Source organism: Sinocyclocheilus rhinocerous, unplaced genomic scaffold (assembly GCF_001515625.1).
Source record: "Sinocyclocheilus rhinocerous isolate Xijiao unplaced genomic scaffold, SAMN03320098_v1.1 scaffold222, whole genome shotgun sequence".
Taxonomy (NCBI): domain Eukaryota; kingdom Metazoa; phylum Chordata; class Actinopteri; order Cypriniformes; family Cyprinidae; genus Sinocyclocheilus; species Sinocyclocheilus rhinocerous.
In genome coordinates, this window is record NW_015625652.1 from 2,049,051 (window position 1) to 2,061,645 (window position 12,595).

The following is a 12,595-nucleotide window of genomic DNA, read 5'->3' on the forward strand; positions in this document are numbered from 1 at the left end:
TATGCATATCCTAGCTTTTTACAGAAAATATTCAGATGTAATCCCCTTTGTAATCATTAACATTTTAAAAGTAACTGTAATTTAATTAATTACACATTTTTCTCAGAAACTGTAATAGATTAGTTACATTTATTTTGTAATTAAATTACGTAATCCCGTTACATGTACACTACCAGTCAAAAGTGTTTGAACAGTAAGATTTTTAAGTCCCTTCTGCTCACCAAGCCTGCATTTATTTGATCCAAAGTACAGCAAAAACAATACCATTTTTAAATATTTTTAACTATTTAAAATAACTGTTTTCTATTTGAATATATTTTAAAATGTAATTTATTCTTGTGATTTCAAAGCTGAATGTTTCATGAATAAAGGGTCATGAATAATAATGTTGAGCTCTGCTCTGATTGGCTGTTTCACAGTGCGGCTCATTTCAGTAGCTTACACAGCAAGAAGGAAACACAGGGAAAATATATATTTCAATACTTTCTCTCGCAGTTATATCGTAGGGTAATTATACTGTATATAAAATGCAGACATCAGGGAGCCGCTATTAATATGCAGGGCATTGAAACTGCTTTCGAATGCACGATCGTGTTTTACTTTCACTTTCGAGATTTGCGATCGCACGTGCTGTGTAAACTACAGCGGCAGTACTTACCACACATTTTACAAGATCAGATGCTTGTCAGTGGTGCTCAGGATCTGTAAATTATTCGCCATCGTCCTCAGTCATCTCTCTTTACTCTGTTTATGTGGTAAGTGAAATCTTATGTAGCCTACTGCAATGTAACCTGCTAGCAAGCAGCTAACCATGTCTCTTTAGTGGCTCGCGTTATTTTATTAGAGCGCGTTATTTGCTTTCCGTGCCTTTCTGAATACAGACACCAACCCATCCCTGCACTTCACATCCCCTGCACAGCCTGGAACATAACATTTATTTCCACGATCTGCCATTTTCGCTGTTGTCCTCGCTTGTTTCTTCACAATACCTGCAGAACTTCTGATGATTTAGCTGTGCAGGTCCGGCTGGCCTAGAACATGGGCGGGTATATGCGCTAAATAAAAAGTATTAATTTCTATAATTTCACCCCCCACCACTTTGTGAAGTGATTTTACTCGCCTAGGCTATGGTTAAAAAAACAACAACTTTAAATGTGCTTACTGTATATGCATCACAGGTATGCACATTAGTACGAACTGAATAAAAACTAGTTAATTTGATCACTTATGTTCTCCTCTCCTTGTCTGATGGGTCGACACTGACCTTTACATCTGTTCATCTGCTGTAAACGAGCAATAAATAACTTCAGACTCAGAACAGGTGCTATAATTTCATGGAAGGAGTGTTTATAAGAAAAACTGTGAAAACGCAGAAGTTGCTTTTGTTTTGCATTAAATGACTAGAACTCGTACTTCTGCAGTGATGCGAAATGTACGTGCATGTGTGTTTCCGTGCACCTTCAGATGTACCAGGTGATAACTGTTGATTGAAATGCCTCAGATCATTCGGGAGATGTCTGAGGTACAGAAATGCACGTTGGCAGTTCAATAGTCAGGAACAAAGTGAAACAAAAACTGATTTCACAGAAAAGGAAAAATGCGAAACTCCAGAGTTTCCGGTTCATCATCCTGTGCTTCAGGTGCGCTATTGATCTCTGAAGCATGTGTGTGTGAGTAAGCCCATATCGCTGCTTAAGAGCCATTATGTATTCCCGAGTGGATCTGAGGAAGTGATCACAGCAGATGCTCAGAACCCAACAGGCCCTTCAAGAACATTACACGTTTCCCCTCGCCTCAAAGAGAACTGACATCACTGTCATCCTCACCATTCGAAAATCAGCCCGCCTTACAAAACAGCACCATATGCTGCTGTCAGCCAGATGCAGCTGATGCTAAATCAGGATTCCTCAACACTGGACTGATGCGAAGCAATGTGCGTTAAAGCCAGCCTTTTCTCCGATGGCAACGATGGATAACTTCTGTTTTTTGACGGCAGTGATGTGACGGAAACACAAAATCCAATAAGAGGATTTAGTGTAGTGGTAGGCAAGGTCCATTAATCTGCAAATATGTGGTTGTTTTGAGAATATTGGCTTTGGCCTGATAACCCTGTCTACTTGGCCGATTAACAGTCGGGGACGTTTCACCTTGTATCAGCTCAAAATCTACCAAAAGCACTGTTAATGGATAAAAAAAGTTGATACATTTTCTGTTTTGTTTTAGTGAAATTTTAAAGGTTTTATTTTTTTCCTAATTTATTTCAGCATCTTTTGCTTGCATTTTTTAAAATTGCATTCATTTTAATAATGAAATATATTTATTTAGGTAATAATAATTAAAAACATTTTTTATTAATGTTTATGGTAATGTCCACATTTCAGACACCAAATTTGGGATTCCAATTCAAATTTAATATGCATATTTAGCTGCATAATATGATCATCAGGCTTTACACACATTGTGGTGTTCATGCAGTTTGAGGAACTACTTTCAGTATTTCAATTTATTTATTTTTTTTCACTCAAATTGTTAAAATATTATTTGTAATGGAAATATGCGTCACTGTATATTATCTGCATTATTAGTATATTTCTGGTTGAAGGATTTTTAATTAGAAATAGTACAGAAGTCAAACAGGAACTGAGCACAGAGACACAGAGAGATGCATTACACCCTTATATCTGTGCATTTCACTATGTACACCAAACCTCAGAGAAAGTTGTTGCAGCATAGACGCTTTGGAGTTGTTACAGTATATTGATTGAGGCTGTTAGAATAGATGTACATATATGACCTGTTGTATACTTGCATTTCTGTGCATACTGTAAAGAAATAAGCCCTCAGGCCCTCCTATATCTCTCAGTTGCATCATATGTATGTAGACCAGCATTCTATTTTTTAATGTGTTTTTAGTTTCTCTGCAAGCACTCAAAGCCATCCAAGGCCTCACTTTTACTGAAGTCCACTCAAGTAGCTGTAGTTTTGCCAAAACCCGCTTTTAATACCATAATCATTGATTTCTGGCAGATTGTTTGCCTTTGCTCGTCAGCTCTAATTGACTGCTGATATTAAGGAAAGCGTTATTGCTCAACACGAGCATCTCAGGGGAAGGATGCAGTCCAGACTCAGATCCTTCTAAATGAGTTTCCCCTCTGTTTGTCCCACATGCACAGCTTTTAATTACACCCTGAGTTCAAGACACACAGAGGGACAAGTTTGGAGAAGAAAGCAGAGTTCATATGAAGTGTTGGTTGTTGTCATGAATTAAGGCGGTCTTATTTCAGACAACAATGTAGGCGTTGTTCGTGAGGTTCGTCTAATTAAAATGTTTAGCTGGTTATATTGGCTTTTAATAATTAGCGTAAACTTCACTTTGCCTTACTTTGAAATGACAAAGTTAATGTACACAGTGGATTTGGATCCCAAATGGTTTCTTTTTAATTGCTGAGCTCTCGTTTATTTTTTTTTCTGCCCATCACTGGGGATGTTTTAGAGAAGTTTACTTTTGATAGTGAGTGGGTTTAAAAAGTTTTTTTTCTTTCTCTCATTTTCTCTCTTTTTGAAGCACCTACATTCGATTATGGAGACATACCGTCCCCTCTGAGTGAGACAGAAAGCACCATCACAGTCCTGCTGCGTCCAGCACAAGGCCGAGGAGCTCCGGTCAGGTGAGAGTGCCAGTATTTTCTTTAAAGGAATATTCCAGATTGAATACAAGTTACCACTAAAAATTTAGTGGTTACTTGTATTAAGTTTCTAATAAAGTCTGTTTTTTTCTCATGCTTAAAACATCTTAACACACATATTAGTTAGGCTATACTATTGTGTATTCACCAGGGTTATTAAAAACTTTTGTTACTTGAAATAAAATAAAATATAAAAAAAACGGCCAGATTTACTAACAACTTGCACCAGCACAAACCGTCTTTTGGCACTAAAATAGTACTGTCAGGATTTACTAAAGACACGTAATGAAGAATTAACGCTGAAAAGGCGTGGACACAGTTAATTTTCCACCTGACCTTATTGAATATGCATTTGTAGGAGTTTCCCATTCAGACGCAAAATTTATGGGAGGGGAGTATTAAAATTAATCACACAACACGATTTACTAAGGTTTGCTCTTGTCAAATTGCTGGTATTTGCGCCATTATTTAACGGCCAAAAAATGTCTCAAATCAGGCTGTAATTTGCACTGCTCTTGGTAGATTTGCTGGTCATTGTGGAAATGATCTGTGTTCTTTAATGTGTGCATTTTCAGTAAATCACACGCATAATTTTCCACTCCCATCAGTGCTTTTATGGAATTGCGCTCTAGCCCTAATTTGCCCTGTTTAGTAATTCTGGACCTTAAACTTCTTTTTAAAAACTAAAAATATAAACTGAAGTTTAAATTAATAAAAGTTATATATAGACATTTAAAAAAAAAACTGATAAAAATGAAAAAATACAGCAAAGCTAATAAAACTTGGAACTAAAATTAAAATGAAAACAGAGATATAAAAATATAATTCAAAATATTAACTAAAACTACAGTAGTATCTCAATGCTGCTAAAATAACGCTCAAATTTATTTAATGTTTTGTATGTTGCACTTTAATATATTTTGAGATATTGTAAACTCCAACCCAGATTTTTTTTTCTTAAAAGAGACAAAAATTATTTTTTTATGATAATCAAGTGCTGTTAACTTGTTTCGAACCTGGAATATTCCTTATACGTTATTACTAATATTACTATTATATTTTTATAAAATACATTACTATGTGTATGTATACACAGCACATATCAAGTGATTGTGGAGGAAGAAGCTGGTAGGAAGGTGAAGAGAGAACTGAGCGTTCAGGACTGCTTCCCCATTCCAACATCTCACGGTGAGGCTCAGGCCCGTGGAGCGCCACACTATTATACAGCCGAACTTCCCCCGAGCAGCCTGCCCGAGGCTACACCCTTTACTGTGGGGGACAACCACACCTACAACGGCTACTGGAACAGCCCTCTGGACCCCAGGAAGAACTACCTCATCTACTTCCAGGCCATGAGCAACTTTAGAGGCGTAAGTGTCAGAAACTAGCACTGTTACTCATTCCGCTCCCAGTATATACTGAAGTATACTTCAATTGTTACATGTACACTAGGGAATGTGTACATTTCGTCATTAGCACAGTACGCACATACCATATGTGTGCAGCCTGTTTTTTCGAACCACACATACTGTACAGTATACAATATTTTTTTCATGGAAATTCAACTGATTTTATACCAGGATCTGAAACATTATTTATACATGCTCCTATAGATTGTTTGCAGCCTGCACAGCAGGAGATAAAGTGCAAAACGAAGGACCTTGAATAAATAGTGAGAAGCACCTGCAGCTAGTAAATCTGCAATTAGTTGGATGTACAAAAACATTATATCATTGCTTGTCCTTACGGGATGTTGTTTTTCTCCTTTTCTCCTACTGTTCAAACCCATAAGATAGTGTGTGTCACAGTCTCAGTATGAAATTAATAATAGAGTATCAGCACACACCAAGCTTTGGGTGTCCAGGCCTTATTCAAATGGGAAAAACAGCCCCTGTGCTCCCCGTCCATGCCTAGATAAGAGGATAAACAACAAGGAATACCGTCTCGCTGGCATAAACCATTTCACAGGGATAATTGGGCACAGGTGCAGCTGATCAAAAATAGATCAGCTGGCAGTTTATGTTGTTAGAAGTGGCTGGGTCTGGAGACAGAATGAGCTCGACAGCGCAGGCAAGACAGAGCCTGGAAAACAGCCAGGGAAATGGGAATCTCTCGCTGCTCAAAAATTGATCCAGAAAGGTGCCAAATAAGTTTCTAAATAGGAAAAAAACGTTTTTGTCAGAAGCAAAATATAGACCTTGATTAATAAAGCATTTGATTAAATCAGACTGGTACTTTACCATTGGTCGAAAATATAGTTTTATTGTGCCTACCAGCAGTCTGTGAAGGCCCATGACCCACTGAGAGATGAGGATGCCAGGTTGTCCAGGTTAATTGTATACAGTGCCTTGCGAAAGTATTTATTTATTTATTTATTTTCACATTTTGTCATGTTGCATCTTTATGTTAAACTGCTTTAAATTACTTTTTTTGCTTAGTCATTATAGGGTATGGTATGGAAGCCCTTTTCCACCACTGAATAAAAAAAAAGTTTGCTGCATTTTATCTCGCAATTCTGACCTTTTTTCCCTCAGAATTGTGAAGTATAAAATCACAATAGCGAATAATATAGTCAGAATTGCAAGATATAAACTTGCAATTCTTAGAAATGAAATCACAATTGCAAGATATAAATAATTCTGACATTTTTATACATTTATATATTTATACGTTTTTATTATTGATATAAACTCGCAATTGTGAGTTATGAAGTCTGAATTGCGATATATAAAGTCAGAATTGCGGGATATAAACTCACAATTCTGACTTTTTCTCGCAAGTGTACATCTCACAATTCAGAACTGTGAGATATAAACTCGCAATTGCAAGTTATAATAAAGCAATAAGCCCCAAGAAGCCGTGGTTTAGAGTGAATTTATAACAGCTAAGGGGCGTTGTTAGGCACGACGCAAAGAGGACAAATGTAAACAAAGGTGTATGTTTGTAGAGTAATTTACAACAGCTTCGAACGTGGCTCGGCCAATCAGAACTAAGGACCGGCACTATTTGTTTTATAAAATCCGATTCTAAGGGAGAAAAAACTATTTTCTCAGAATTAGGTGTTTATATCTATATACAGGGCCTAAAACTAACTTTTTGCCACACCTGCCAATGGCCGGTGACATGATAAAATTTACTGGCCATGAAACTCTTTTTGCAAAAACAGGCAGTTATTACTACTACAATAACTAAACATATTAACAATGTTTTTGTCCTGCTGGTGCATTTTCCCTCAATTTTACCTATTAATTATAGACGTTCAACATTACAGTATAATTGAAAGCCCTTATTTTTAACATTTAATAGGTTCTGAAATATATAACAACTTTTTATTTGTTTTAATATATAACACAATATATAACACAAAAAAAATCTTCTCAAGTAAAAGTTATTAGAACCGTGTCTAGGGGCAAGCTGGCCATCACTGCTCTGACCTTATCAGTCCGTTTGTATCCTATTATTTGATTCGCTCTTGTCGCTAATGATAGAACAGCTAATCACGATGATCTTGTCTTCGGACAAGATTATTTTATTCGCTTATGTCAGAAACAGCGAATCTCTTTAAAAACTGGCTGTTGTTTTCACTTCATTGCATTGTTATAATTCGTAACAGTTGTACCCGCCCACTGGCGACTGACACTGTTACATGGACTCGCCAATGCTGATTTTTACTCTCATTTGGCGCTTGGCGAGTGTTAATTTTAGGCCCTGTCTATATAACTTGCAATTGCATGTTATAAAGTGAGAATTGTGAGCTTGTATCTCTCAATTCTGACTTTATTTCTCAGAATTGCTACTTTATATCTTATAAACTTGCAATTTTATTTTATTTTTTTCCCCTCATAATTGCGAGTTTAATTCTCACAATTTTTTTTCTTGCAATTGTGAGTTTAAATCATGCAATATTGGGAAAAAAGTTCGGAAAAGGGCTTTCATAGTATGGAGTGTTGATTGATGTGAAAAAAGTAAAGCATTTTAGCATAATGGTTACAACTTGACACAATGTGGAAAAAAAATGAAGTCAAGTCACCTTTATTTATATAGCGCTTTTAACAATACAGATTGTGTCAAAGCAACTGAACAGCATTAATTAGGAAAATAGTGTGTCAATAATGCAAAATGACAATAGTAAACACTAATTTTTCAGTTAAAGGCGGTTCATCATTGAATTCAGTGATGTCATCATCCAGCTCAGTTCAGTTTAAATAGTATCTTTGCAATCATTTGCAATCAAGTCAACGATATCGCTGGAAATGAAGGAGTATGAATACTTTTGCATGGCTCTGTACTCCTGCATGCAGAACAGTGTTGATGAAAATACTTTAAAACTATAGCTTGTCAAGAAAAAAATAAAACTAGATAACTGCATTAAATTTTTAAAATGTATAAACATCCAATGATATAAACAAAAACAATTATATTTTAAAAAGTATGTTTCCACTAAATACAGCTAATAAAAATAGCATATACTGTAGTGTGGAAACATAACGATTAACCGCAGTATAGTTAATTTCTCTATAAAAGTGTATGTGAATCTATGAATAATTGGTTTGAATCAGTGAAAATATTGTTGAATCTGAATGAACCGCATCTACAAAAACCAGTTCTCTGAAGCGAATCAGATAAATATTTGAACTACTGTCATGCTTTTAAAAAATGTCGTCAAGTTAGATGCTTCACTCCTTTTAGTTAGTCTTCCCCAACACTGCTGCATCAGTGATAAGTACAGAAATTTTTCATGCAACTTCATGCAAACCAACCTTCATCTTGAGCATGACTTTTGCCTTATGGTTTCATGGTTATTAGTTAGCTGCCATACTCAATTATGCACTATTAAACCTCTGAATGTTTCAGGCTTGTGGGAATGAAAATAGTTTTTTAATGGTCCATTAAGATTTGACACCAGCTAGCAAACCACATGCTCAAAAAGATGTGGGTGACATTTAGAAGAAGGTTATCTCATTGGCTCAGCACCTGGAGGAAAGGATGAGCCAGCTTGGCTCATTCCACTCTTCTGAACAGCAATTCAGAGGCACAAAACTTGGACGGACTTTACCTATGCTATTACACAGTTGGGTTTTTGGCGGCCTTTAAGGGAAATGCCTCTGTTGACCTATAGTACAGACACAAACTCCCTCCCCGCCGAACCCCTCAGGGCTTCTCTTGCATTACAGACTGAAATGCACCTGTCAGCCAAGCCATTGTGACTCCACCTTCCCCTCGGTTTCTCTCTACTTGAAACCGCACGTCTTGGAAACCGATCGCACAGCTCAGTCTCCTTTGGGCTCTGCTGATTTACTTGACCGACCTTTAGCTAAATATTCATTTTTATTCAGTTCTATTTTATGCTGCAATAACTGCCGTAAAGGCTGACAGTCTAAGCTAAAGAGAACGTAGCTCAAGAGACTTAGCTAGCATTTAGCACACCCATGTTACCGATTTGAACAGTTCTTTTTTTTTTTCTCCTGACTGCATATAAACAATGCTAATATACTTTGTTTTGTCTCTTGGCCAACTTTTTGGCTGTAAGTGGTTTTCAAAGCTTTTGGCAGCAGCACAAGAAAGAAAGTCCTCTGCTGCATCTTTGGCCATTATTCTGACAATTAGCCATTAGAGAGCTGTGAATGCTGTCAGGGCTTCGTGTAATTGCTTTCAGTGATAAATATATATAAAGATGCTCTTAAAAGATCTTTGATTCTCAGCTGTTTACAAAGAGCTGTTTTTATTCCTTTCTCTTCTCTGCTCTGTTTACTTTTTTTGTCCTCCGCTTCCTTAGTAGTCCTTAGAGGCAAAACAAAAAGACTGTAGTTGTCAGACACTCTCTTTCACTCATACACACAGAAAAACTTAGCTGTTTTTTTTTCTTATGACACTGAACCCTATAGGACTTTTTTTTCTCTAATTGGCACCTCTGTTTTTATCAAGATCGAAGGCAAGAACTGGTATTTCTTAGTAAAATATGTTGAGCTGAAATTACCCCCTAAAAAATAAAAATAAATAAAAAAGAAATGTAAATTTATAATACATATCGAATTTATTATATCTGTATGTATGTATGTATGTATATATATATATATATATATATATATATATATGAATAATCTACTTATTAATAATTTATTAATATTTGAAAATATTTGAGAGAAATAGGCCTTTTGTGTACATAGAAAAAGTCTTAGATCTTTGAGTTCAGCTCATGAAAAATGGGGGCAAAAACAAAAGTGTTGCGTTTATAATTTTGTTCAGTGTATATGCTATATATATATATATATATGTGTGTGTGTGTGTGTGTGTGTGTGTGTGTATATGTGTGTGTATATATATATATATATAAAACATGTATTTTCAAATATTTATGCATTATTCAATAAATAGATAAAATTTTTTGCATGTGAATTTTTCATGACAATTCATCTTTCATCAAAACATATTTTTCAATAAAATTTTCATTATCTTTTACTTTTTTGTTGTTCCTACTTTCAATGGTATTTATCATGACTTTAAATCAGTATTTTTTACTTTAAATATTTATGCTGTAATTCATTGGGGTTTTTTTTCAGCATAAAGGCACTAAAACTTATACTTCCATGATGTTTATACTTTTGTAAACCACAATATCACTCACAGTTAGACTAGATTTATTTTTTTCACATTACAGTAGCACAATTGATTTGGGAGGCCTCATTTCCTAGGGAAAATAACATTAATTCTTATTTCCCCCGTCTCTTTTTCTTGCATGCCTCCTTTCGTCTGCTCTGAACCAAGTAGGAGCTTTCTAATAAGTTCCTTTCCCATGCCTCCCTGGGCCTGTTATATTTATAGTGCTCATAATTCATTTACTTAGCTTGAGTTTGCTGACAGATCCCCTTTTGCAGTGCCTGCCATGACCGTTCCCACAAATTTGATTAAATAGAGCAGGGAAGCTTAAAGCTTTGTGTCTGCGTCTGTCTGATCAAAGCCCACTGGCTGTCTCTCGCCTGTCATTCGGGGTCAGTCTTTTCTCACACGCATGGTGAGCTATGACTTCTTACAGTGTGACATCTAGAACCGGCTCTGTGCTTGGAGAAAACAGGCAGTGTTTGCTTTATCCCTGCGATATGCTCTCATGGGAGAGTGTGTATTGGGAGCCATGGCACACTTGCATCTCAATGATGGCTGCTGGAGCAGATAAAGATGAGTTTCTCGTAAAGCCTGGATTGGCCTACATGACATTTTTAAGCATGTGGATGTTTTAGGGGGGCTAAAATATCCATGTGTGTCCCTCTTCCCTCTCTTGAAACATCAATGCGAGTCCCTCTCTACCTTTTTTCCTCTTCCTACCGGCCTCGCTTTCCCTTTTGTGTTTTCTGAGATGATATAGGGTTATGACATGCTTTAGGAGCCAAGGCAGTTTGGATTGAATTTTCAATTAAAAAAAGCAATTCAGCCGCAGTTTGAGCAGAGACCGCTCACTCCTTTTCCGGATGGGAAGATTTGCATAATTGTTCCATAATGCCCAAATTAGCATCTGTAAATCTTAATTTGATAATGCATCTTCTCGTCGAGGTGGCAGGCCGGAATTGGATTATGGGCTCGGATCTCATTAGCGCTATTTGACAAAGGTCGTTTTCATAACACCAGTATGTCATCAACTGCGATTTCGAACAAATTAATTCCTTTTTATAATTCTCTCCTGGCTGGAAGTCATCCCCCCTGCCTCTTTTGTCCTCCGCTGCCATTTTCTGTACATTAAAGGCTTATATCTTATCGCCACACTCGAAAAGTACACACACACACACACACACAATAGGGTAGGTGAGTGAGACACGGTGCTGTTTTTAAATGTATTTTTACTCTTTTACTGGCATTCATGCTGTTGTTGAATCAGCAAAAGTCAGTGTGAGCCCATTTGACTTCTCATCAGGTATCAGTCTTATTTCTGCCGTTTGACTGTTTCCCACAGCGTGACACTGCATCTCTGTTCTCTTTTCTCACAGGAAACAAGGATAAACTGCATCCGCATCGCCCGTAAAGGTGAGTTATTCAATGCTGATGCTACAGAACTTGTTCTTTGTAGAAGTACTATGCAGTTTTGTGTGAAAATGTTTTTTGAAGGACAGAGTGAGGTGAATTGACCTATACAGGGTCGAACTCAACGTACTGAGGGTTTGCATAAATTTAGACTATAAATGTTTCTTACCAGGCATGAAACTATTTTATATAAAAAAATAAATAAATAGTTTTGTAATTATGATTGAGTAATTATGAGTGGGATTTTAAAATACATATTTTTGTCTTTTTGACAATGGGTTTACATTCAGATTTCATTCTATTGAAGGGTCAGTGAAAGAGGCCCTTAAAATGACGATATTACCCCTTTAACATGAAGTGAATGTAAAGAGTTTGTAAACAAGTTAAAGTATGATAGAGTGGCTACAAACAGTAAAACATAAAAATTGCAGTGGATTGGATGGATGTTGTTATTCTGACTGCACAAGTGTAGGTTTTTCAGCTTATTTGCTATTTACTTATTCACAATGTACACAATGTACATGCCTGAGGTCCACAGCTTTTCCAAGTTGTCATCAGCATTCTAGCTCCAGATCCCACAGGAACTAACAGTTTGCTGCAGGCGGATGGTGCGTCAGTGTCGATTTTAGCATCTGAGACATCAAAAGGGGTGGAGATAGACCACTTGAATGGGAGAAATTGTAACGTTAAATATGGCATCTGTAGTTCTGCTTTAGAATTGGTTGCTTTTATTGATACAACTATTGCAGCAGCTGTAGGAAGCCCTGCCTTAGAATAACAAAGGCCAATCACCTTATTGTTTACACTAGAACAGAGTTCCTCAATTAGTTTTTGCCAAGGGCCAAATTCTGCCAACAATACCAAGCCAAGGGCCACTGACCTATATATATATATATATA

At 36.5% G+C, this 12,595-nt stretch overlaps 1 protein-coding gene across 1 annotated transcript in view; it reads left to right on the forward strand.

Annotated features, from left to right (window-relative positions):
* LOC107705793 (receptor-type tyrosine-protein phosphatase U-like) overlaps positions 1-12,595 on the forward strand; it is a 276,526-nt gene that overhangs the window by 205,202 nt on the left and 58,729 nt on the right. Inside the window, exons 11-13 of the mRNA XM_016509251.1 lie at positions 3,566-3,668; positions 4,783-5,056; positions 11,663-11,699. Coding sequence (XP_016364737.1) covers positions 3,566-3,668; positions 4,783-5,056; positions 11,663-11,699 — 414 coding nt within the window. The remainder of the gene's footprint in view (positions 1-3,565; positions 3,669-4,782; positions 5,057-11,662; positions 11,700-12,595) is intronic.